This window comes from Rhamphochromis longiceps, linkage group LG14, assembly GCF_057381845.1.
Source record: "Rhamphochromis longiceps isolate RC_006_pf linkage group LG14, R_longiceps_female_GT1.1, whole genome shotgun sequence".
In the NCBI taxonomy this organism is placed as follows: domain Eukaryota; kingdom Metazoa; phylum Chordata; class Actinopteri; order Cichliformes; family Cichlidae; genus Rhamphochromis; species Rhamphochromis longiceps.
In genome coordinates, this window is record NC_140570.1 from 19954059 (window position 1) to 19980491 (window position 26433).

General features: G+C 40.5%; 3 protein-coding genes and 1 long non-coding RNA gene across 10 annotated transcripts in view; 3 read left to right on the forward strand and 1 right to left on the reverse strand.

The window, feature by feature from the left end:
• Window positions 1–4022, forward strand: part of gria4a (glutamate receptor, ionotropic, AMPA 4a) — a 123745-nt gene extending 119723 nt beyond the window's left edge. For 2 of the 3 annotated variants that reach the window (XM_085429087.1, XM_085429085.1), the window contains exon 18: window positions 605–4022. In XM_085429087.1, coding sequence (XP_085285213.1) covers window positions 605–769 — 165 coding nt within the window. In that variant the 3' untranslated portion in view covers window positions 770–4022. The remainder of the gene's footprint in view (window positions 1–604) is intronic. The other variant, XM_085429086.1, reaches the window with a different exon arrangement.
• An 8171-nt stretch (window positions 4023–12193) lies between these two features.
• Window positions 12194–19141, reverse strand: msantd4 (Myb/SANT-like DNA-binding domain containing 4 with coiled-coils). Of its 3 annotated transcripts, XR_014907308.1 has the most exons (6): window positions 18899–19139; window positions 16793–17533; window positions 16007–16102; window positions 15639–15920; window positions 12434–13703; window positions 12194–12331 (listed from the first exon to the last, which is right to left on the reverse strand). XR_014907308.1 is itself a non-coding variant. In XM_085380840.1 (5 exons), the coding sequence occupies exons 2-5, from the start codon at window positions 16898–16900 to the stop codon at window positions 12975–12977; spliced, it is 1116 nt and encodes a 371-aa protein (XP_085236966.1). In that variant the 5' UTR covers window positions 16901–17533; window positions 18899–19141; the 3' UTR covers window positions 12404–12974. The 3 variants fall into 3 exon arrangements, 2 of the variants coding, with proteins under 2 accessions (XP_085236966.1, XP_085236965.1); XM_085380840.1 differs by lacking the exon at window positions 12194–12331 and having other exon boundaries at window positions 12404–13703; window positions 15639–15821; window positions 18899–19141; XM_085380839.1 differs by lacking the exon at window positions 12194–12331 and having other exon boundaries at window positions 12404–13703.
• Window positions 13768–15767, forward strand: LOC146653952 (uncharacterized). Its single transcript, XR_014907309.1, has 3 exons — window positions 13768–14073; window positions 15353–15420; window positions 15666–15767. It is a non-coding gene; the product is annotated as an uncharacterized LOC146653952 (long non-coding RNA).
• Window positions 19142–19260: 119 nt separating the features above from the next.
• aasdhppt (aminoadipate-semialdehyde dehydrogenase-phosphopantetheinyl transferase) lies at window positions 19261–25528 on the forward strand. Of its 3 annotated transcripts, XM_085380704.1 has the most exons (7): window positions 19261–19612; window positions 20509–20622; window positions 20889–21009; window positions 21369–21490; window positions 22205–22366; window positions 24228–24296; window positions 24441–25528. In XM_085380704.1, exons 1-7 carry the CDS (start codon window positions 19469–19471, stop codon window positions 24606–24608), a joined length of 900 nt encoding a protein of 299 aa, XP_085236830.1. In that variant the 5' UTR covers window positions 19261–19468; the 3' UTR covers window positions 24609–25528. The 3 variants fall into 3 exon arrangements, with proteins under 3 accessions (XP_085236830.1, XP_085236832.1, XP_085236831.1); XM_085380706.1 differs by lacking the exon at window positions 20509–20622; XM_085380705.1 differs by lacking the exons at window positions 24228–24296; window positions 24441–25528 and adding an exon at window positions 23920–24125.
• The last annotated feature ends 905 nt before the right edge of the window (window positions 25529–26433 follow it).

Sequence of the window (26433 nt, forward strand, 5' to 3'; positions counted from 1 at the left end):
AAAAGATGCTGACTAGAATTTACCAAACCACAGGCTAATGTCTTTGTTACTTTTGTTAAACACCCTTGAATACAAAGACATGTACTGAATAATAATAATAATAATAATAATAATAATAATAACAAGTGTAAAAGGGAAATTAAGTACGTGATCAGTTTGAGAAACGGCAAATGTTTCAAATTTTTATTTGATCAATTATTTAAAAGAAGAATCCATCATCAGAGTTGCCTCTGATTAGCTTGATAATTAATTAAATCCTTTATTTGGTTCCTGTAGCACTGGTTTGCTTATGTACAAACTCCAAACAGCGAAACCTTCTCAATATAATTTTAACTATTTCAAATATTTTATATGTCTACGTGATCGCGCCCTGAGACCTTTTTTTTGTATTTGTGAGCCTAATATGTGTAGTGTGTGTACAGGCACATGCATGTGTAAGTGCTTTTTGTGCATGTGTTTGTACAGAAAGTTGTCGTTTTAGTTGTTGTTGCATTTGCTGTGCGGTGTTTCTGTCTATGAGAGTGTTTTCTTTTTCTCAAACGATATCTCCACTCTGCTATTTCCTCCCCTTCTCCTGTCCTCCCTTTCATCTCTCCTCATGTAGCTGTCTTTTTCTGAAGCCATGCGGAACAAGGCTCGTCTGTCCATCACAGGAAGTGTGGGGGAGAATGGCCGCGTCCTGACGCCAGACTGCCCCAAAGCTGTGCATGCTGGCCACGCCTCCCTCCGACACCCCGGCCTTGCAGTGGTCTCCTCTGGACTGCCCTGAAAACCAAAAAACACCTGCCGTGCCTTAACAACACACAAACATACTAGGACTTCGACAAAGACCCAAACACACACTTACATACAAAAAGATCTATATATATATGCTCACACACCCGCACGTACATGATCATAGCAACAGAAGCTCAAATATTCAGATACAGAGAAACACATTTTTACATGAAACACACACACACCACATCATCATTTCACATTTCCTGCTGCCACTGACTCATTTTACAGAAGACTGATGAATACAACTGTGGAGCGAACGGTGTAGAAACAGAGCAATGGACAACTATGGCGTCACACTTGCCTGCAGCATTCTTTTCTTTTTAATTTTCTTTCTTATCTTTTTTTTTTTGAGAGGATGCCAATATCGCGAGATCATCGAACCAACAGGAAAGCCAGCACAGATTCCCATGAACAATGAGCTGTGAACATGACCATAAAACTGATCATGATGATGACAGTGAGAAAGATGATGACCACAGCCGACGAGAGGAAAAAAAACAAAAAACAGACAACCAAACTACTTAGCTCCCGCTCTCTCGTCATTGGACAATAAGCCACACCCCCTTAACAGCGCCTTACTAAGACGACAAACATTGTTTTCATCATAATCATCATCACGGTCGTCATCAATTTAACTTGCCTGCGAAGAGTGCCAGCTAGTATAACCCTTAGAAGACCAGAAAACTGTAAGCTTGAACATTTGGACTACTCAGCCATGGACTGCTCAAAATGAATGAAAATGCTTATAGAATGGTTTCTCTCCCCCAAACCAGCGAGTTAATCAATATAGAACAGAAGTAACCTCCAAAACACAGACTACACAGGGGTTTGTAAAAGAAAAAAAAACGTGGTGATTCATGGAGCCCCTCATCAACAGCATCAACATGACAGTAGAAATTCTAAATAGCAAAGTGATGAGTACTTATTTTGCCGAGTGGGTGAGGTTGATAAATAGAGAAAAAAAAATAAAAAATACATGGGCAGATCTCAAATGGCTTCCTAACAAAGTGTTTCTCAGCCTGACAACTGGGATCTTACAGACGTTTGCAGAAGAAATGAATGAGACGTTTGAAATACGTTGGGTAAAAATCTTTAAAAATGTGGGAACGCATTCATTTTCCACTGTAAAAGGCAACTGATATTTGAACTATAAAGGCCAACTTTGACAATTTCCAATTCAGTTCAACTCAAATGTGCAGTTTGGTTGTTATTTGAGATCCTCCATCTTTTCCAGTCGCTGGGAAAAGGTACCATATCAGAGAGCTTGCTTTTTAAAACTGTTGTAAATAACTGCGTAGCAAAACAGAATTCACCTGTCTTTTTTAATCATCTTAGATAACAATTCATTGCAATAATGAATATAAAAAAATGCCACTACTTGTAATTAAGATGAAATTTTTTTTATAAATCTACATATTATATATAATACAAATAAATAAATATATATATATATATAAAAACCTATAGAGAGCTATAGAAAACATTGATCACTGATTGTCAGAGGCCATGGCATACATTCTGTTCAATGGCTGTTTTTTGATAACTTGAAAATATTGAAATACCACCGTTTTCATGTGTCCGAAACAACACTGAATGTCCATCTGGCACTCACAGAGACACACACATGGAAACATGCGCACATACATAGTTGCATAGACGCGGTCGGCTCAAACCATAGAACCATTAGTTATTCACTGCTTTACACTGTCTAATAGTGTCTTTACCCCCCTCAAATCTATGTTTTGTTAGCTGCAAAGCCACTTGAAACAATGTAAAAATGCCACTGTTTATGACTGTACGTAGAGGCGGTAGATCAGTTTGACTGCTGTACTGCTGGGAAATAGTTTGGGGCATTTTCAAAAGTGTAGCACTAATGGTGCTTTTATTTTTTTTTTAATCACATTTTGTCATCGCGTTTCGTTCACATTCATGTTCAAACTGAACGGGTTTGCGCTTCAATAAGTGGACTATGTTTTCCCCCGAATCTATATAGTACGGTACATTTTTGGGGACCTGAAAATAGAAAAATGCATATTGCATTAAAGACCGGTGTGTAGGTGTTAGTGACATCTGGCTGTCAGATTGGAGACTGCAACCAGCAACAAACTTACAGTCAACGTCATTTCAACAGAAAAACACAAAGGCCCTCTGGCATTTGGCTGGTCCAAACCTGGCAATATCCAATGAAGACGAGCTGCTTCCTGTGTATGTATGAAGGGCTCATTCTAGAGTACTGAAACACAGTCATTCCAGGTACAGGTTGTTATATAATGATGAAAACATGCTTAAAGAAGCACTCTAAATCCTGCACACTGATCCTTTAATATCTGAGGAAATCTTGGTAAAAAAATAAGGGAAGTAAATTAGTGCAGTTATTATACTGCAATACAGCTAAAGCATGATGCTTAAGATCTGTGTCATAATGCAGCCCGATACTGTATGTTTATGTTTTTTGCCCTTCCAATTTTGTTATTTTATAGTTTGTCCTTTACCCTACCTCTCACCTGCTTAGGCCATCATTGTTCCTTCCCCACGTTTTGTCTTATCTTCCTTTGGCTCGTGTCTCCCCTAACATGCAAAAAGCTCTGTACATAGCACATCTCAAGAATGATTTCTTGAAAATATTTTAATTTCTTGCCCTAATCCAATGCAAAGTAACAGGCTAGAGATTAATCAAGAACCTGAGACACCGGTTGACAATCTGAGTTTCTTCTAGCTCTGCGTTCTCAGCGTTGCTTTCCTTCTGTATCATAACCTTGTCTGTTGAACTCGCACCTCATCTTGTATTAGTCCTGCATCAGATCTATTCAAGCCAAACAGACAAACACATAAACAGAAAAGAACCTCTTGAATCTACATGTATTTCCGACAACAGATTTAAACTATCCATAAATTTTACCAGTAAAGTAGAAATTTTCTACTCACTTCTCGGCCGAGGGGATCAGGAGCCTGCAGAAGTACTGCACCAATCCAGCATGAGAAAAAATGCTCAAATAGTGGGTTTCTTACAGTTATCACTAATCCAGCTCACTAGACCAGAAACACCAGACACTTCAACCTCACATGATACTGTTGCCTTTTCTTTTTTTTTTCATTTATTTTATTTTTCACCACCAGAGCATAAGATTTTGTGCGAAGACAGCAAAAAGCTGACCGGTGGGTTGTCAATGCTCTGGCTTTAACAGTTTCTTTCTTCCTTTATTTCTTTCTTTCCATCAGTTTTCTTTTTTCTAGTAAAACATCAATGCTCAATCTCCTGTCTCTGTCTGTGCTTATTTATCCAGTAATCTCAATTCTACACCTCCAACAGCAGAACGGTGGATTCATTTTCAACCAGATGATGAAATTGATATTGATCGCTTTATTTAATGGTTTGTTTCACAATGAAAGATCCATAGTCAAATATACTTAACTGGACTGAGGTAAGTACTAACTAAGCAGTATGAAACATGAGAAAAAAGCAACATAGAAAGAAGGAAAGAAGAAAGCCAAGGAGTTCTACAGTTTGGACAGATTTAGACAGACTCCCAACAAAAGTACTGGATTAACTTTGGAATTGCAATCAACTTATAGCCACAGTTTTCAGGGATTCAGAAGTAACTGGAAAAAATTTAATTTTATCAATTTTATTGTTTTTATCTATTTATTTATTTAACATGAAAGTGATTTGAACTCGATCCCTGTAGTCTAGAAACCCTGAGCATCACCAAATGCTGTGTTTCCTCCCGTGAGATGCTCTGTTGCTGCTTGTTTGTGGGTCTTTCTCCATTTTTGTATTTAATAATTGAAAAGCATGCTCTACTCATATCAGGTGACTGACTTCACCATTGAAATATACAGATTTTTTTTTTTTTTTGCCTTGAGAAACGCTTGGTTTTCTTGTGTATGACTTGAGTCATCATCCTTTTCACTGTGAAGTGCTGTCCGATCAATTTTGCAGCACTTGGCTGAATCTGAGCAACGAGAGTCAACAGCTCCACTGGCACTCATACATGCCCATGCCTTAACATTGCCTTCACCATGTTTGATAGGTAATGTGCTATGTTTTGAATCACGAGCTGTTTCTGTCAGTCTTTATACTTTTCTCTTCCCATCATTTTGGTACAAGTTTAATTTGGTTTAATCTGTCTTTTAGACATTTTATGTCAAAGTCTAATCTGAGCTCCTTGTTCTTGAGCATAACCAGTGGTTTGCACCTTGTTGTAAACTCTCTGTATTTATATTCAGGAAGGCATCTGATAGTCAACTTTAACAGTGAAACTCAAACCTTCTTAAAAGTCTTCTTCACTTAGGTTGATGTTGAGGTTTTCTTAACCAAGTAAATAATTTGCATCTGCTTTAGCTGACACGTGTAGTCTTTTAGGTCTTTTTAAGACTATAACAGATCGCTGATTTTACCACCCTTAAGGTTTGTCTATCTCTCTGATAGATTTGTTTTTATGGCCTAATGATGGCATGACCTCATACTGAGAGCTACAGTTAACATCTACCAAATCCAAATTAAACACAACACTTGGAATCATCTACAGATCTTTTATCTGTATAATTACTTTTGAGCCTCAATCACATCTTCAGTCACATATTGATTGTTAACTGTGGCCAGTTTTTTGCCTCAGCTGCCACTGTTATTTGAAGAGATAAGAAAACAGAATTCAATTGACTGCAATCTGTATGTAATGTACTGACATCTAGTGGTGAGATCATACACACTGTACCTTTAAATTCTACTATAGTTGTGTACAGAGGCAAAAAGGGTTATTGCATTTTTTCCACTTCTAAATCTGTAAAACTACTACATGCACAAAATACATGGTTGACTTATATGAATAAATTAGCACTTAATGTTGAGGAAAGTTAATGAAACACTTAACTGCCAAGGTACAACAGGCACAAGTATATAACATCTCCCGATAGAGCAAGTTTAAGAGTGTAAAGTCATTATGAGACATTAAGTACACACAGTTTTAGGCAACTCGAGTCCTGACATACTCCAAAGCTGCTTTTATCCACATGTACCAGCCAGCAGGTCATAGTCCTCTCTTTACAAATACTCTTTTTCAGGTAAAGATAGAGTGTGCAGGAGCCATGACACATGATCCCCACTTATTCACAAACAGCAACATGTGAATATACAATAATTGTAGTATTTTTGATGCAGGCTTATCCACAACATAAACAAGTGTTAGGATTTCAAGGTCAGGGTTTACTAATCTTGTATTTAATCCCAGATCTACCAACCAAACACACTTTTCCTGAGGGTTTCTTGTCTTTGAGTGAGATTCTAATCAGAGTCATTCATACCTCAGCCAGACCATCACACAGACCAGTTTACTCAGGATTCGTTAGACTAGTTTCTGGCACAGAGATAAACAGCCATTAACCACCATGGAGCAGGGAGGTTTGCAGAAAGATCTAGCTTTTCATGTATTATCACCAGCACTATGCTCACATCGCTACAGTCAAATGGGAGCAGAGTAGGGACCTGGCAGCTTAAAGACCATCACTGCCCAACCAAACTGAGAAGGATACAGTTTCACCATGAACTACTGAGAAATGATCCGCACCCCAGAGCAAAGCGTTAAAAAAAAATCAATTAATTCAAATTCAAATTTATATTTATTTATAGATTTGTTACATGTAAATACTAAATAAAACACGTTGCAAGTAGCAATATAAAAGCAGGCAATAAGACCAGAAGTTACAATGATTATTTGATGATTTTGCACTCATTGAGTTTCTCTAATAAGAAAAACACTTTTACAATGGAGAATTTAACACAACACCAAACTGAAATAAGTTCATGGATATCATCTAATTGTCTATAGATTGCATGCAGCTTCAGGAACTATTTTAGTGTTTTGTTTCTACATATTTTCTGCTTTTTGCTTTGCACTTAATAAGCAAAAGGATCATAGCAGATGAGGATTACTGCGTCCATTAACTTGACTTAAAAACTAAAAAAGGGTTGGATTTTTGTGTCTGTACTTGTGCCATTACATGATTTTAAACCAAAACGAAATCGCTCAATCAGTGGTTTTGAGAAATCCATTTTTCTCCAGAGACAGATGGAGGTTTTGGGGTTGTTGTTTTTTTAAGTTTTACAGGACTTCTTATGTGTCTGCCCTGTGTGATACCAACATGTCTCAGTCTCTGCCGCTGTAGACCTGCCGTTATGGGGTTAAAAACTCCCTGCTGTGAGTTTGTCATTTGGGTTGTATTTTTCTTCAGTCCTTGGGGATCTAACACTCTTATTGCAGAGCTATCACCAACAAGCATTTCCCATTATTTCCCATCTCACTCACGCTCTCGCAGAAACCCACACATGCGCTCGCACACCATGCTGTGTTATTACTGACAAGTATTTCCCATTTACTTGAAGATGAAGCAAAATAACAGTTTTGTGGAGTTCCACCACCCTTTTAACCTTGCACCTTCGTGTGCAAATGCACACATGTGAACGCTCACACGCCTCCCGTCTGCCTCTTTTATCGTTACTGCAGAGTGACAGCAGCCTTTTCACCTTTTTATTTTTACTGACACGATTTATCTTTCTCAGCCTCTGCCTTACCTTCGCTCAGCTCTGCATTATCCCCCTTCTGCTCGGCCCCACCTCATTTCTCCTCTGCTCTCACTGCTCATTCTCTTTATCCTCCCCTCCTCTTGTCATATCTTATTTCTCCTGTTTTGCATTCGTCTCTCAGGGGGAATCCCTGTCACACCGTGATTTGTCATCCACAGCTCCTTTCCCGTTATGACCACCTCCCCTGCTCTCTCTTTTTCTTGAGGCATTTCTCACGATCTGATAGAAGATTAAATTCCAACACTCTTAGCACACACAGGCAGCTCACCGTTGTGCTGGTTTGTTGTTGTTGTTGTTGCCACTGCAGCTGCTAGGATCTGAATATTTTAAGACTGTTAAGAAGTGGGGTTACTCTAGTACATACTACCTATCTATACGCGTACAGAGCTGGAGTAGCCGCACACAAAAAATGAGATGACAATAAATAAATTCACTGCTGGGATTCTTCAGGGTTGAATTAGTGCAAATTTTCTGGCTGAATGAATAATAAATGAGATTGTTTGTCATTTAATGCCAATGGAAAAAGAATGACTAAAATATTTTCAGTTTCGATTTATGAGTAAATCAAATGGAACTGATTACAAAAAACAAAAACACTTTGCTTCTGGATGATTGTCTTAGCTTTTTCTGCACACTGTGACAACTAATTGCTGATTTCTCTGACAGTAGTAACACACGCACTGGGAGTCGAGGTCAAATGTCAGATTACATACAAATCCATCATGGCACCAAATTTACTTCACGAGAGTCCAAGGAAGTTGGAAAGAAGCTGCTGAAGGGAGATTTCAGATATGCAGTTGACTGCAAAAAGTAACAGAATTCGTGCATGTGAGAAGCTCTAAATAAAATTTATGAAAAAATATTGCCTCCCTGCAACACTGTGGTTTCTGGTCTATATTAGCAGAGCCTGTCGTGTGAGGGTTGTGTGCAGGCAGGAGTGGTAGGAGGACCCAAAGTGCAGACCGTCTCGGACAAAAGGTGAATTTAAACTCAGATTCATTGCTAGATGGCAAACAGAGAACTAGCAAAACTGGGAATACAAATAATAAACTGACGACAACAAATAACCTGACATGGCAAATGGCCAGAACACACAGCAAGATGCAAATAGATCACAACACAGACACAGAGAAACACAGGGCTTAAATACACAGAGGGAGCAATCAGGGAATGGGTAACAGGAGGGAAACACAGCTGGGGCAAATCAGGCCTAATGAGACAAGGGGAAGCGAAACCAGATACATTAACATCAGACATGGACCTTCAAAATAAAACAGGAAACATAACACAGACTGAACTAAAGACACAGACTCACACGCAGGCACTGCAACAGAGGGAACAGAGACGTGGGACCAGGACAGACACAGACACTGACTGGACACGGGGATATCGCAGACAGGGGAGACAGCAACTAAGGATGCACAGAGACATAAACCATAAAAGAGAACTCTAACAAAGAAACCCAATAGTACAATAAATTCAAAACCCTGGGTCAACGACCCAGGCATCCTAACAGAGCCATAGTAGCCTACCAGATATTTGTTATGAAAAAAATAGTAATAATAATAATATTAATAAAGGACCTAAACTCAAATAGTTTTTTAGATAATAGAATTTTAAAATGGCCCCTCAAAAAATCATCTAACACCTTTTATTAAATTTTATTTTTTGGAAACCTAATCACAGTAAAAGAAAAAAAATTCAGACCAATTTATGCACATCAAGTGGGATTATTTTTTTCTTTTTTGTTTCGTAATTTGATGGATTTAGATGGAATGACCCGAAAAGCCTTGATTTCTCTCACAGAGGAACAGCAGACACCAACCAGTTTTAAGTGACTGACAATCAACTGTTGTACAAAGCCACTTTCATGCTCTTCTATCCAACTAACATGTTGAAAGCAAATTTATCTTGACAAGACAAGGGTTTTTATTAAATTATGCATCCACTCCAACAGAAATATCAGAATATGCAGTAAAACAGCACATTAGGTTTAATCAGTACCTCATCAGATCAGTGTTATCATTACTTACATGACTCAACGTGTCTCAGAAACAAAACCAAATTCCTGTTTTTGCACTTTTTTTGGCTTTCAATGCACAGTCACAAAGCATTTATCATTAAAGGAATTTTACAAAACGATGGGTTAGAATGGGACTAGACGGGCAGAATGTTCACTTTCATTACTAATCAGATTGGCTTCGTAATATCTCTTCTCTCTTTTATAGACTGCCAACGAGAGCTCTTACAGCAAGTCTGAGAAGAAAAACCTGAGATTACCTCTAAAGTCCATCCACTGTTTTTCAAATCTTGAAACAGCTGATTTTAAGGTATTAGACCCCTGAAATCCTTGGACACAGATCTTTGAGCTGTAGCGAGCTCTGTGACCTCTGGGCAGGCAGCTTTTAGTTTTTATCCTCGCCACCTGTGAAACAGTCTGCCACAGGACCTGCGGGCATCTCAGTCTGTGCACAGTGTTTTACCTTCACAACGCTAACAGCGCTCTCTCACTTTTATTTCTTTTCTTTTTTTCAGAAAGGTTATAAATGTGTAATATCTGTTAACCTGATATAATGGGCTGCATCACTGAATAAGGTCAAGTAAAGTTAACACGATATCAGGAAGGAAATATTGTATTGTTTTTTTTCCTCTAATAAGCTCACACAGTCTAGACAGCAGTCAGTTGACTCAATATATGACTTCAGTGCTGAGGGACTCTTTGAATCAACACAGTGGATTTTCAGATCACGTCTAAAGATAAAGCAGAGCCTTTTGAATGAGGCTTTCCTCTCTCAAGTAGAGACGAGTATAAACCATGGGACCGAGAAGTAAACTAGCCTTTTGTGATTTGATCTGTCGGCCTCGACCACCTCGCTTTGAATGTGTGTCTTTGTTTGTGTAAGCCCTCGGGTGATAATGAAGGTCTTTCTTATGAACTTAAATGTTTCACTTTCAAGTGTCACCAGGTTACATCAGATTTAGTAAAGTCCTCAAAAGTTGCAGTTTTTGAGAGGCGCATCAGGGACATTTCAGCAATTGTCCCTTCTTCTTAAAGAGCATCAGTGCAGAAGAGTAAAAACTTTTGCATTTTTTCTTATTATTCTCTTTTGTCGTTATGCATAAAGACATGAAAGGGCCCTCACAGCTTAATCATCAGAAGCAGCACTTTAGGATCTGGATGTATAACAGATTTTGTTTCATTCTGAGCACCACAATTTTTGAAATTTCTCTTTATCAACAAGTATTTTAGCAAAAAGGCACAATTTCAGGAAAATATTTTAAAAAGACGCACTTGTAATGCATTCTCCACAAAGTCCAATACCCAGATTTTGTTATTTTAATTGACCCAGACCTACACCCCGATATTTAACCTTTTCTTTGCCTGTGTTCAAAGAAAGTTTCATGAATTTGGGCTCCGTAGACTTTAGTTTTATATAATAACATATTCATACTATGATTGAATGTCAAATATAAATCAACATAAGAAAAAAATATCTAACATTAGGAAAAAGTAACAATATTTATGATGACTATTATTATAATTTTCAATATAAAAGCTTGTGTTTGGTGTCATTGATGTTACAGATGACACACCTTTTAGTACAGTATGGATTACAGTCTTCAAAGCCAGTAATACTTTACAGCATGTTTACAGCAAAACTTTCATTACTTCACTTACAGTATTTTTTTTAGCATGCACATCAAACTTGCTGATCAGAAATTCCTTTAAAAATCTTGCAAAGTCCTTCCTGACATGAGTAGGAGGAATACAGATGTGTGGTGTATAAAATCAGCAATAGCTGAATTCCATTTAGGTTTCTCAGTATCAGGCTTGTGGTGTGACTCGTGTTGGATCAGTGGTAGTGATATTAGTATCTAAAAGCCTGTGAAAAGGTGAGATATCAACTTAAAATATTATTGTCAATCGTGTTTGTCTTCTGTGAACTAAATTTTTTCTGTACAACAAAAGTTGTGTGCTTTTTGTTACAGTTACACTAGAGAAAACGGTGGTTGGAGATCGCAGAACGCCGCAAATTATTGTGACCGTGTGCAATGACCATGCAATTTTGCTGCCTTTAAAATGACTGACAGGGACCATGTCTGCACGCAGTCAGGTGTCATCTGACTGACAGAACAAATTTAGTACGTCAAGACGGCAAAAAGAAAAGCAAAAGGACAGAGTCAGTCTGCTGTCAATTTATAACTGAATTAACAGAATCTGTGATTAACTGTCATAAACAGGTGGAAACTGAATCTGTGAGCCTCTACATACACAAAATTTCACATTAAACAGAAATTCACAATCACTACTTACATTCACAGTCCAAATATAATATAAAAATTCCTCCACAATTGTTGGTTTAGTTGCTGTAACATGGTGATTTAACTTCAAAATGACAGAAGTAACTGGGGATCAGTCCTCTTGGCTGAGGCTACCCAATGTACACTACACCCAACCAGGCAAGGTGTTGGCATCCTGCCGTGAGGATACCTCGGCGTAGACCCAAGACACACTGGAGAGATTATATCGCTCAGCTCGCCTGGGAACATCTCGGTGTGGTAGGCCTGGGCTTCTCTTCTTAGGCTGCTGTCCCTGCAACCCAGCCTCAAATAAGTAGAAGAAGATGGATGGATGGATCAATGGATCGATGACACAAGTGCTCCCTAACTGAAATAAACAGGAGAAAACAGTGCAAGGAAAACAATAAGGCAGCTCACCCCTTCTGTTCCAGTGCTATTTACAATGTGCTATTTACAATGAAAACTAATGTACACACTATATACAGGACTGAGAAAAGTCGCACAAAGTCACAGGCAAAAATGTCTCAGGTTTTGGAGGCCAGGGTCAGGTCTGCTGCTGCTGTCAGTGGCTGCCCAGGGACAACTGCTGGTGGAGGGATTTTGAATGCGACCACATGATCGCGGACCAATCGGCAGCCGTCAGCTCATCCACTCAGGGACCTGCAAAGACTTAAAGGCACAGACAAAGGAAAAAACCACCAAAACAGATTATCAGCAATCACCTTGCAACCAAAAGTGGCCAACCAGAGGTAGGTGGAGTTGCACACTTACCTTCTATGTGACCAGTTCGTCGCAGCTATTTGCAGTTGTTTACCAAATGCAAAATATTCAATGTAGTCATAACGCAACCACCATTTTTTCCTAGATGCAAGGAGGTTACCATCATATGCTTACTGTAGTGTGACTGAACTATTTGTTTTTCAGTAATAGATAGGCAAGGGTTAGGGTTTATAGGAGTTATAGTACAATAGCACTATTTCATATATATACTTAAATATTTCTGCACCAATAAAGATTAATTGCACTAACAGCCCAGTATTTATTTAACATCTTCCACAGCACATTTCTGTGAACTGGAGTGCTGAACATCAGCCAACAGTTGTTGCATTTGGCCGCTGATTGTGCCGAACAAATATTACACCCTAAGGCACTGTTCTCGGGCTTCTTCTTGGCCATTTAGGAAAGATCACTAAAGTGTCTCGCACCAAACGTAGACAGTATGTCTGTGAAAAATCTGCTGCTAGTACCAATAGTGATCTGGAGACATCTAATTTATTCACCCTGCTCATCTACCCTCTTTTTCTCACTCTTATCAGATTTTTACTGACAAATGGTCCTTGTGGAGCTGCATTCTCTCTTTCTCCACTTGCAGGCGCTCTCTCTCAATCTGCAACCTGCCAGCCTCAAACTTGATGAACTGCAGTCTCTCCTTCTCCAGCTGCAGTCTCTCCTTCTCCAGATTTAACTTCGCTGCCTCCAAGTCCGCCGCCGACACTCCCTTCTCCCTCTGTCCATCATGAGTTGAGGATAAGGACGAACGAGAGGAAAGGACTGGGCCTTGTTGCGGCGGCAGGTTAAAAGAAGAGTTGACGTACTCTGATTGGCCAACACGCATGAGTCTCAGCCTCTCTCTCTCCACATGTAACCTCTCCTTCTCTATTTGCAGCCGCTCTCTCTCCACCTCTGTCTGACGAAGTCGCTCTTTCTCCACCAATAGCCGCTCTTTCTCCACCACCAGGCGTTCAGTCTCCACAGCCAGCCTTTGTTTCTCTAGCTCCAGACGATGTTTCTCAACAGCAACCAGACACCCTACTCCTATGTTCTCGTCACTGCTGAGTTCACCCAGCATTCCCATCAGGCCACCGGGCAGCAGTAGATTTCTGCTGGTGGTGGAAGTCGGATCCTTGGAGGGGCTGGGCATGCCCAAGTCATTGTGGGAATAAACATCAGTATCATGCCCCTCTACACATGCCTCGATGTCACAAAGGAGAGAGGGAATATCATCATCATCCATTTCTCCATCTCCCACATCCCCATCCAGCTAGAGGGAAGGAGAAAGAGAGAGAGAGTCATCATTTAACAGGTTTTCACACATATGTGGATAACCAGTGGGGAGATCAGCAGCAAGGCTTTCAGCGCAGAACGCTGCAGACATCAGTGGTCGCAGACATGAAATTGATTAAGTCAGACAGCATGAAAATGAGGAGCTGGGGTGCAAAGTGGCCTGCAGATGTGCATCAACTGTAGCAACACCTTAACTATTGGATGTGTTTGGTATCAGCAGGACGAGGAGCTCCTCTGGGTCGGCATAACTAAAGCGAACACCACACTTATTTCTAATTCTCACAGGAGACTCTGAAGCAAGCCTTCACAAATAAACCCAAAGAAAGATGCGCTCAAGAAGCACTGAGGTAAATGGGGGATCCTAATTTCTCCTGAGTTATTTTCTTGTTTTTATATAAATGATACAGCATTAAATACAGTCATGAGCTATTCTGAGTCATCAATCTGGATTTCTGGCTGAGAGTTTATCCCCAAATTATTTTTAAACTAAATCTCTGCGACTACATTTGATGGTTTCATGTGCTGAGCTGATTATTTCACGGTCTGCACACAAACCATCATCACTTCTTTTATTACTGCAGATTCTCTGGCTGATAATATGTACCGCTATACTAGATATCGTGCAGTTTTATATTATAAGGCAGTATTAAATCAACCAAAGACACAAAATACTGGAGAATTTTTGAGATGTATAAATATCTATATTGGCAAAAAAAAAATTTCACTCGCCCATCCACATCATTGAATTCAGGAGTTCTGATCACTTCCATGGCCACAGGTATATAAATTAAGCACCTAGGCATGCAGACTGACTCTACAAACATGGCTCGCTCTCAGGAGCTCTTTGAATTCCAAGTCGAGTGGTGAAATTTCCTCATTAGTAAATATTCCACAGTCAGCTTTTAGTGGCATTATTACAAAGTGGAAGCAACTGGGAACGATGGTAACTCATTTTACGTAGGCTACGTAAAATCACAGAGGAGAGTCAGTGGATGCTGAGGCGCATAGTACGCAGAGGTCGCCAACTTCCTGCAGAGTAAATCGCTACAGATCTCCAAACTTCATGTGGCCTTCAGATTAGCTCAAGAATAGTGTGTAGAGAGCTTCATGGAATGGGTTTCCATGTCCGAGCAACTCACATCACCAAGTGCAAAGCAAAGCGTCGGCTGCAGTGGTGTAAAGCACACCAGCACTGGTCTCTAGATCAGCAGAGACATGTTCTTTTCCAGGAGTTGGGCTCGGCCCCTTAAAATAGTGAAAAGAACAAGACATTTTGGACAATTTCATGCTCCAAACTTTGTAGGAGCAGTTTGGGGATGGCCGCTTCCAAGGTTGGATGGGCATCATATTAAACCCTATGGATTAAGAATGGGATTTTTCTCAAGTTTATATCTTTTTGAAGGCAGATGAATGAACACTATATAGCGTATACTGCATATACTAACTCTTTAGCTGCTGTAACAGGAAGCGTTGTCTCATAAGATAAGAGTGACCAGTGAGATTTGATCTAAAAGCAGATCTTAATGTAATCACAGAAAAGTAATATTTAAATGTCAGTCTTCAATTATATCCTAATTAATTAACACGTGCTTAATTTAATTTAGTCTCTACCTTGTGAACCTGCAGGAGTACAATCAACAGACTGGACTGACTAGAGACACTTGAGCTGCATAATGTGTATTAAGTAATGGCTGGTAAGGACATTAATTTGACTAATTACACATTAGCAACACTTGAATTTCAACATAGGCTGTTTGTCTTCTCATAATATTAGCAGCTCTGTATTAAAGAGCATATTTTTACAAAATAATCAGTGTGCATATACATGAAATGATGATTTAACAGACTCTAAGCTTTGATGGCTGCTCTACAGAGAGAAACACACACACACTGTTACTCTGTATTCACTGACATCGTCCTCCATCTTTACTCCCGGCAGTGCCCCCACGGCCTGCCCGCTCGACCCGCTGAGAGCCACCATCTCCGGCCAGTCACAGTGCCAGTCCTTTGGGAAGCCCGAGAGGTCAAGCAGCTGGTCACAACCAGATCCCAAAGAAGGCGCCTCGTGCTCTGGAGAGGAATTTCCATACTCAGTCTTAATGGCCAAAGAGGGGGGCGAGGAAGAGAGAGAGAGTTCAGTCTGCAACTGTTTTTTCTTCGTAAGCGCACGCCAGTCGAGGTAACGACGCTTCACCTGCACATCAGAAAGGGAAGGCTGCTTTAAAAATCACAACTGGGTCCACAGAAGCAACGATACGATCTGAATGGAGACAAACACACCTCGGCAGCAGTGCGTAGCTCCCCCTCTCCCAGGGCATTCACACCTTGTGCCACTTCCTCCCATGCTTGCCTCTTCAGCTCATTAATGGCTGTGTTCTATTAAAGAAGAAAGACCAGCAGTTAAACTGTTTCATTCAAAGAGGCAAATAATATGACACTAGTTTACTGAATGGAAAAGAAAGTGACTGCACAAATTAAATTCTCCTGTGCCATTGAAACTAATTACCCTCTCTTCATTGGGAAGAAGAAAGCGAACACTGGGGCAGAGTGTACACGTGACATAGTCAGCATGAAGTTATTAAAATATTTTTTCACCTCTGCCCTCTTAACCTCTTCTACTGATTTCATTAGGGAGATTAAAATATGACTGTTATGTATAAGCAGAAATGTGTCCAGGGTGCAACACACAGGACATCCTGCAGCTGAAAAACAGACATGTCAGTGCTCTCTAGTGGCAGCAACGGTAATGTAACCAGTTCAAACCTTGGAGTCATCGTTTTGTTCATTATTTACAGCCTCTAGATGTTTTAATTTAGACCAATATGAATTGGAGCTGACTAAACACAGGCGGGCGAGATGGCAGAATTATCTGAATGGTTTGTGCTGCTGTTTTTGTCATTTTCCGCACCTTGGTTCAGACTTCCGAGGAAAGAGAGCTGTGTATGCATTTTTCGAGCTGTGTATGCATTTTTCTGTGGATAAAATCAAGAAGAAAAGAAAAGAAAAGAAAAGAAAAGAAAAGAAAAGAAAAGAAAAGAAAAGAAAAGAAAAGAAAAGAATCTCCACCTGTTGTCTGGAGAACAATACGTCTCTCCTCTTGTGGATCTCCCTGATGAGAGTTTGTGTTTCCCTCACGCTGTAGTTGCTCTTCCTCTTCCTCTTCAGGTGCTTCATTTGCAAGAAATCCAGTGTGGCAGCAAGGAGTGGGACAGAAGCCCCCAGAAATGTAGAGAGCAAGAAAAACAAGTCAAGAGAGACAACTGGAAAAACAGGAGTGAAGTTATGAGAAAGAGAGGCACAGATATGGAAGAAGGTATCAGAGGGAAAGGACTGAAACAGAGGTGTAAAGAGACAGGTCGCAGTTCAGTGTAAAAGGGAAACTCAGTCCTCAAATAGAGAGAAGTGTGGAAGTTTGCTGTAGCTTAGCTGTCCTTCAGCAGCGCAACAGTTTACACCGGGGAGGAATTCCTCCGTGGCTCCGTTTGTAGCAGCTTCTTTAAAGTTTTCCACCTGGGAGTATCTAAGTAAGGACATTTAAGGCTTGGGGGTTAAAGAAATGCTAGCTGGAAAGAAATGCGTTGATCTGGTAGACTGGAGGTATAAGTCATCAAATCCTTCCCTGCTTTGCTCAAGTTTGACTGGAGGGTTCACTTTTTCTTTTAATAAGACACAAGCTATTATTAATATTATAAGAAGGCTTCAGGTTGCAGTCCAACTTCTCCTGGAATGGGCTGCTGCCAGGTAATCTCACGTGTAGAGAAGCATCACAGGGTGAAAGTGTTCTTTAGCCCTTCTTCTTGTTTAGCCCTGTGTAAAAGACGAAAAAGAAAGCAGATAACACGATTTAGTTTATACAGCCACCTACAGTTGCATTAGTGGAATCTGAGCAGAGAGTACAGCCATGTACACTTCACACACATCATCAGTAAACACTAGTCACCTGGTTGCACTGGCAGCCATACATGCCCATGTACACTTCGGATCTCTACCTTCTATTCGGGTATTTTCAGGTCAAGTCCAATCTGACCTTCCTCTTCTTCGGTGTAACCAGTGGTTTGGACCTTACTGTAGAGACCTCTGTATTTCCATTCATGAAGGTGTCTCTTTATTGTAACTGACAATGATACTTTTGCCTCCTCAGGAATGTTCTTGACTTGTTTGGATTTGTAAAGCAGTTTTTCTTAACTATAAAAGTAATTCTGTCATCATTCACTTCAGTGGTTTTCTATGGTTTTTCAGGCTTTTTGATGTTGCTGGGCTGTTCAGTGTATTTATTCTTTTCTTTTTTTGATGTACCACAGCAGACCCTTAAGTTATGACTCTCTCTCAGCTGGCCATAAAACTTATTGTCAGTCATGTTACAAATTACATTTGAGCCACTAAAATTGAAAGACTGTGTATACCTATAGTTAATGCAGTACTTTTGTTAGATCCCTTGGATTAAGGATGAAAGTCTGTAATTCTATCACATTTTGATTGTTTGATTTAAAATACACGATGATTGCATGGAGAGGCAAAATTACACCGATTGGGTCATCATACAAATACTATGAACTAATCTGTATATTAAGCGGAATGAGTTAGTTTGGGGGGCGTTTTTATAGATAAAAAAACACATGTTGAGTATTTTAATTTACTCTAAGGGTTTTTTTTAATCAGTTGCCCTAATTTTGGATTGGAGCTGGACAATCAGCTACAGGCCACCTTTCAATCTAAAGACAGGCAAATACTGAGATCGCTCGTAACTATGATGAATACTGATGGGTAGGAACACTGCTCATGCCTCACGTGTCTCTGAAGCACATCAAACATCTCTATACTCTGCGAGTCGTCACTATCTGTCTATAATTAGCAGACAATACTGTGTTGTAACAAGAATTTTACTATGATAATGCGTTACCTTATCGCACAAGAACACAAGAAAGACCTAGTTGTATGTAAATAAATAAATAAATATATAAATGGATAAACCTCGAAGGTTAAACATTTTTCCCTCTTTAACCTTCCAAATCGTTGAAATTACGATTTTTTTTTTTGGATGACTACAAGGCATCAGTAACCAGAGAGGCTCAGCACATTTTTGTCAGAACAGTCATAAATTTCATGTTTTTTCTGCATCTCGTCAGCTCCTCCAATAAAACACCACTGGTAATAATAGTAAAAACAACTCACCTTAATCACACAGAAAAACCGCAATCCAAACAGCACCGTTTAAAATGCAATTTTAATGCTGCGTTCATCGCCCCGTCTGAAACGGGAGAGACTAAGGTTTCAAAGCTGTAAAGACGATTAAGGTTCGAGAGATTTAGACTTGACATTTAGACCTAAATAAAACAAAAGCACTTGGTGTTATCTCATTCGGACATCGTCTCTACTTTTGTCATTGTATTGCACGGGGATGGGGGTAATTTATTGAAACTGAATCGTAGTGTTGTCGTATTTCCAATGTTATTGAAACATTTGAAGTTACCACCAGTGACGCGCCATTTTAATTGCTCCTATTGGTTAATCCTCCACCGCGCCCACTTATGACGACATTGAATCAGGCCGGGCTCTTCCGGGCATGTGCACCGCTGTCAACTCCGAAATGTAAACAGGAAAGTCTGTTGGGCGAAAATCCGCACGTCTCTGAACATTACATTCGAAGACGCCGCGCTGACTTTAGCTCATTAGCAGCTCGTAAGCAGCCCGAAGTTGCGGTGGAGGAGCCCGGATGTCAGAGGTGGAGCAGGGGGCGAGGAGATGGGTTCCGTCCGGTGGGCTTTCCGCTGCGGATCGTGGACGCCGGGCAGGTCAGACTGGCTGTTCGCTGCTCGCTGCATCCAGCGGGAGGAGAAAGATCGGATCGGGCAGTTTGTGTTCGCCAAGGATGCAAAGTCAGCTATGGTGAGTCCAAAACTAAACTTTACCGATTCTTGGTATCGGCCAAGAGCCAAGTAAACAAAGAGCCAGTGTTGCCGATACCTGTAGCGATACTTTAAATCTGTAAAGTTAACTTCTGTTGGGAAGACCAGTGTGTCTTGATTATGACCACAAGATGGCTGTGATTTTTCTTTTTTCCGCATTACCTACTTAACACAATAAAACACATCTCACAGCTTTTCGTGTATTTTGAATAGACCTGGAATGCGCCTTGGGGCAACTGTTGGTGTGATTTGGCACTATTTAAATAAAATTAAATTGAATTGAACTTAGTGCAAAGCAGAGACTTACAGAATGACGCCCAGCAGGTTTACTCCTACAGGTTTCCGGTGGCATGAGGGCCTAACGGTCTTTAGCGGGACCTTCCTCACAGGTTCTTGCCAGAGAACACCAGAACTGGCAGGGCGCCCTGTTCTCTTCACAGATGGTGTTTCAGGCAGCGTATCGCTTGCCATGGCATCTCCAGATATTTTCACATCTTGTCACATGTGCTTAGTGCAAATCTGCTCTCATCTGTGAAGAGAGACAGTGTCATGAGAGCCTGTCTCAAGCTACCAGCAGTGATAAGGACACTGGTAAAAAAAAAAAAAAAAAAAAGCTAAACTGAAGTAAAAGTAGAGAGCAGCAGTCTGTGGCCCCAACCTGAAATGCCATTAATATGTTGCATATTGTATCTCCAGTACACCTGTTGTCACTTTAATTTGCACCAAAGCAATCAAAAGTAGTTTATGTTTATTACCTGGACAGAGTGATGTCCCCAAAGTTTATAAAACTTTGTATTCTGCTGTTATCATCAAGTGCTCCCTTAATTATTCTGAAAAGTTTATACAGCTGTCTTTGCGTCTCTGTTGCCTCAACAGGCTGGACGGTTGTTGCTAAGGAGGCTTGTGTGTGAGAAGATGGGGATCCCATGGTCAGAGATCAGACTGGAGCGATCTCCCAGAGGCAAACCTTACCTGGCAACACCTGGCAAGGTTCACTCCTTTTTTCCATAAAGTTCAAAGTCTGCATATACTGCAGCATTTTACTTCACTGCATTGTCATTTCACTAAACTACAAGTGTTCCAGCACAAGTAACTAAAAATCAGATATAAATCTGATATATCAGAAATATATCAGAAATAGATCTATAATACAGTGCAGGGAGGGTCAGCGTGGCCCAAATACTGGATTTTTGTCAAGCTCAGTATAGACTTCATTTATTTTGATACATTCAAACATATAATCCTTCTCCTTACAGGTCAGTTCAGAGTCAGATCTGGCCTGGAGTTTCAATCTCTCCCACCAAGGGGACTACGCAGTGCTTGCTGCAGAGCAGGGGAGGCAGGTCGGGGTGGATATCATGAAGACCGCCATGCCAGGTAAACACTGTGGTTCCCTGGTTAGGATAAACCTGTGCCAATATATGAAATGACTACATTTTTGGACTCGTTTAGCTATGAAATTCCACCACAAGGGGTCGCTGCTGCACCATATATATACAGTATTGACTAGGCCAAGGCTGTTTGTGTGTGTAAATTTGGATTTCTGTGTGACCACAGAATTCAAATGTGCGAAACACTTCCATCAAACACAGGCTGTGTTTGAATATTACTGTTTTTCTTTTCCATCACCTCCCTCATTCTCCTCCCCTCATTTATAATTTTTCATCCATTCTCTCTTCCCCTCCTGTTTTGGTTTTGTATTTTTTTTGTCCCCGCACCTCTTTCATTCGCTCCAGGTTGCAGCTCTGTGCTGGAGTTTTTCCGCATTATGACTCGTCAGTTTACAGCGCACGAGTGGAGCGCCATCCAATCAGCCGGCTCGGAGCACCAGCAACTCGCCGCATTCTACCGCCACTGGGTAACCATGGCAACCATACTACCTTGTGCCCTGTGTGTGTAACAGAAGAAAGCACAGGGAGAACGTAACATTGCCGCTGTCCTCTGAGGCGACACACACTTGTATTTTTTTACATACATGTGCAAATTTGTTTCTCAAACGCTGCCCCGCTGCATCGCTGCATGCTGTCATCGGAGACATGCGCTTTCATTTCATTTTCTTTGGTTTTTGCCTCCTTTCGCTCTCATTTTCTTGCATGCACTCACACTCTCTCGCTCCCTCTCTCTCTAATACACACACACACACACAGATGGTCAGCAAAAGCAACAGTGGAGCTAAGTAAAGATTTTGTGCGATTGAGAGGGTGGCACAGAGACGTCAAGCACTAATATCACCACCACACTGTTGACTAATGGCAGAGCTCAACGGTTGCCATAGCGATTAGCCTTGTAATAGTGTTATTGTGGCTTATTGGTTGTCGTGCATGGTCGGTTTTGGCTGGATACACACACACACACACACACACACTGACACACAATGTCCTTCTTTGGTGTGCACTCTGATAAACATGTGTGCACAAACTCCCATCTGTTGCGGTTTTAAGTGGTGTTTCTTCTTAGCCAAAACACCCTCCACCACATACACACACACCATCCCACACATGAAGACACACGCATACACACAGATCATCATTTTCTGCATGCAGCTGATCGGGTTTCTTCCCTTTCCATCAAGGCCCTGAAGGAGAGCTTCATCAAAGCCATCGGCACCGGTCTGGGCTTCAACCTGCAGAGGGTGGAGTTTCACCTGCCGTCTGAGCCGCTCACACAGGACCGGGTACTGCACCAGACCAAGATGCATCTAGATGAGGAAGAAGAAGAGGACTGGGTGTTCGAAGTGAGTCTGGTGTTGTGAAGAAAAAGAAAAGTCCAGAGATGTTGTTAAAATCTAGAGGTTTGTGTATTAGAGGTCACAGCTCAACAATTCAGTCTATTTTTGTCTCTCATCAGCTTCCAAGTAGTCTGTGGTTTTATTCTCAGGTTTAAAATGTTGCTATGCCATTTGATAATTGCTCCATTTTTCCGGATTTTCCACTTGTGTCACGAATGCATCAGTGCTGTGCTAGTTCACACTTCACAAATGTTTGCTCAGTTCACACACACACAGATAAAAATAAGCTATTCTGTGTTTGTTTCTTACATTTTTTGGAAATGAGCTGCTCTGAGCTATTCTTTATCAGTAGACTCTCCTCCTCTCAGCCACGCAGCCCTCAGCAATCGCTGCTTCCCACACAGAGTGAAATACTGTATGCAGCTATAGAACTGATGACCGATTAGTTTCAAGTGCAAAGATGATAACATGAGTGTGTGTGTGTGTGTGTGTGTATTTTTTGTTTTTTTATATTAAGTAATGTCACAAATCAGGTCAGCTCAAAACAAGACGAGCTCCACGCGAGCTTCCAAGCATTGCATATAATTTGGGATCGCATTAAACAAGCTGGAAGCAGCTTTTAGGAAAGTTTAACACATTGGTTCAAAGGACTTGGGTGCTATGCAGAGGGGACCTTGATGCACATTTCCACAGTGAATATGCCCTTGAGAGCATCTTCAGAGAGAATCATAGGTGGCCTCGTACAGAAATACAAGTGGTTGTGATTGGGGGGGGCTCTCGAGTGTTTCTTCATCCTGCCTAACATGATAACTGAAGATTAGAGGAGTGCACCTCACAGAGCAAAGAACTCCTCTTTCTGCCATTGCTCTGCTCCCCCTATTAACCTGTACATTTCTTTGCCGTAGAGCAGACACTAAGTTACAAATATTTAAAGCAAGAACATATTGGTACACAACACACCACAATGATCTAGGTCATCTCTTTCAAGCCCTTAAAAAACATGACATCTTTTAAAATTAGGAACATCCTGTCACAGAGCATAGCTGATGACCTGGTGCATGGGTTTTTACCAGGCTCACTCAAAACGTCTCTGATCCAGCATGTTCCATTAAAAGCACTAAGAGAAACTATAAAGAGATCATATTTTCCAGATTTAAGGAATTTAAAATCCTGCTCGCATACAAAACCCTTAACGACCAAACTCCGTCATATCTTAAAGATCTAATAGTACCCAGTAGAGCACTTTGCTCTCTACTTCTGGCTCTTCCAAAAATACCACGGGAGGCCTTTAGCTGTCAGGCTCCATTCCTACACAACCAGGTCGTGATGCAGACTCTCTTCTTTAATGTTAACCTTAAATACTTTATTCTTTGATAAGCTTATCATTAGGCCTGGATCAGGTGACCCTATATCATCTGTAAACCAGCTACGCTGTGACGTAATGGTCACTTCACATCTTCCTTTCTCTCTCAGTGCATTTACAGTTTGTGTCGTCTCCCCTGCAGTTTGTGCACACACATACTTTTCTTCTGTGTCTCCTTTCCTCTCTGACTTTTCAGAAACTCTTTGAAACTGCAGCGATGAGCTATCACTGGCCACATCGCCAACCTGCTGAGTGTTTACTGCTGCATTTTGTTTTTTGTTGGTTCTCCATCCTCTTCTTTGCACTTACCCCAAGCATCGATGCCGATGGCCTGTTGGAGGTTTCTGCCTGTTAAAATTTAGTTTTCCTCACCACTCAAATAAATTATTGATTTTCTCTCTATTGGCATTACTGTGTGCCCTTTTTTGTGCCAAACACCCTAAAATGATTGGTTCCAAAGTCTATCCAGACTGCATATTTTTGGATTTGTGTGTCATTCTGCAGGAGAGTTTACTGGATGCTGATCATCATGTTGCTGTAGCACTCGGACCAGCAGACAACACATGCCCTGCAGTAAGGAGGCATAACTTTTCCATTAAAAAAATGTGAACTTGGAATGAATAGATTAAAAAAAGAAAGAAAACTTAGCTACAATAGTAAGAGTAGCTATCATACTGTAGGATAAACAATATTAACTTTCTTCCTGGTTCCTCACAGCCTCGTCCGCCTTCTCTTCTTCCGCCCACCACATTTACCGTGCTGTCGTTCAGAGAGCTCATCGACTCAGCCTCACCTCTAACAGACGAAGACCCCACCTACTGGGATAGCTTCAAGATGAAGGCTGAAGCTCCGCAGAGACAGAAGGATACACACACGTCCACATAGCCGCCCGTCTGAAGCCGACACTCAGCTGCCATACAAACGCACACCTTTCAGAAGTGCCAAAGAAGAAAAACACTGACACTGAAGTTGCTTTGGTATTCAACCCGAATCCAGTCACGTCCTGTCAAGTTTATTTGCCAAGCCAGAATTTACAGGCTTGTCTCAAAGGACCTAAGAACTTAGACAGTATCTGACACCATCTATCTTTAGATTCTCAGTTCTGATAAGTATAAAAAAAGACAGGGGATTCAACAAAAATCACCAAACCAATACACAGACACACAATATATCCAACATGTCATTTTGTTTTCTTTCTACGCACTGAATCAGATTTAAGTCTCATGAAACTAGAAACTGATTGGCAACCACCAGGCAACATCTGGTCACATGACTGGTTGGTGAGAGGTTTCTGTCAGTTGTTGTGAAATTGTGAATAAATCCTAATTCTTACCTCAGCCTCCAGAAACACGCTGAGGAGGTTTGGAGTGGTTTTTAGCTTGGATATATTTTTCCATGTAATATCAAACATATGTAGGACTGCTTTAATATGTTTGCACGATATCTCTAGAATTAGAAACATCCTGTCTCAGAGTGATGCTGAAAAACTACTTCCTGCCTTTTTACTTCTAGGCTAGATTGTTGCCATTCATAATCCCTGAAAAGCCTTGAGTTGATCTAAAATGTTGCAGCGCGAGTACTGACAGGGAACCAGAAAGAGAGCATATTTCTCCCATTTTAGCGTCACTTCACTGACTCCCTGTTAAATCCAGAAGCAAAATGTTTCCATCCAACTGTTGGCTAAAAAATAAGAATAGATATGTTTAACAAGGGAATTGGTGATGATCAAAATAAAAAAACAACTTTTTTTTGTCATTTTCAAACGTTTAAAATGTGTAAAATGCAAATAAAATAAACTTTAATAATTTTGCAGATCAGCTGCTTTTCTTAATCTCTATTTTTTGCCATATTCTCTGGTGTTAAGAGGAGAAAGCCAGCATCCAAGGTCATATGGAGGTGTATTTGTGCACATGACATGCTCTTGCACATTTGTGAGGGCACCAGTAATGCTTTACAATATATAAAGTTGTTTTTAATAACATATCCACCACCCACCAATGTTCTTTGGACAAACTAGGTTTTCTTTCCTATTTCAGTAAGAAAACCTAAACCTCAGTATGCATGCTAAGCATTACTTATGACATACACTGACAGCTATAGTCCTCCTGCAGGGGTCTGGGTTCAGTTCTCTCCCAGATCATTTCCTGTCATTCACCCTCACTCTTTCTACACTTTGTTGTTATTCTCTACACATCAGAATAATAATTATAATAAAAAAAATGTCCATCCCAATTGTTCTGAAAAATAACTTTTCTCAATGTCAACAATTAAAACTTTGCATATTAACGAGTTTCAGCATTGCTACCCAATGCTACAAGTACAATTTTATGTATGTGAGTATCACAGTTGAGCACGCTCAAGCCTCATTTTGTTTACTGCTGTCTTTCTTTCCTCCCTTGTGTATCTAAATGTAAATGTCTCTCAACCTTGCTTCTCTTTCTTAACTTCACTCTTATCTTGCATGAATGTTTTCCTCCTTTCTTCCTCCACATTGTCACTGCCATCATATCTCATCTTTCTCTTTTTCCCTCTCTTCTCAACTCTGCCTGGCAGCATCTGTTTTTGTTGAACATATTCAGCTGACCGTCTCCTTCCTTCAATCTTATTCTCCTGCTCTCGAGGCTAACTCATAGATTGCTCGTGTCAGTCTGCCGCATTAACCTTTTCTTTTCCTGCATCGCATATTATTTCTTACCTGTGATCGTAAGTC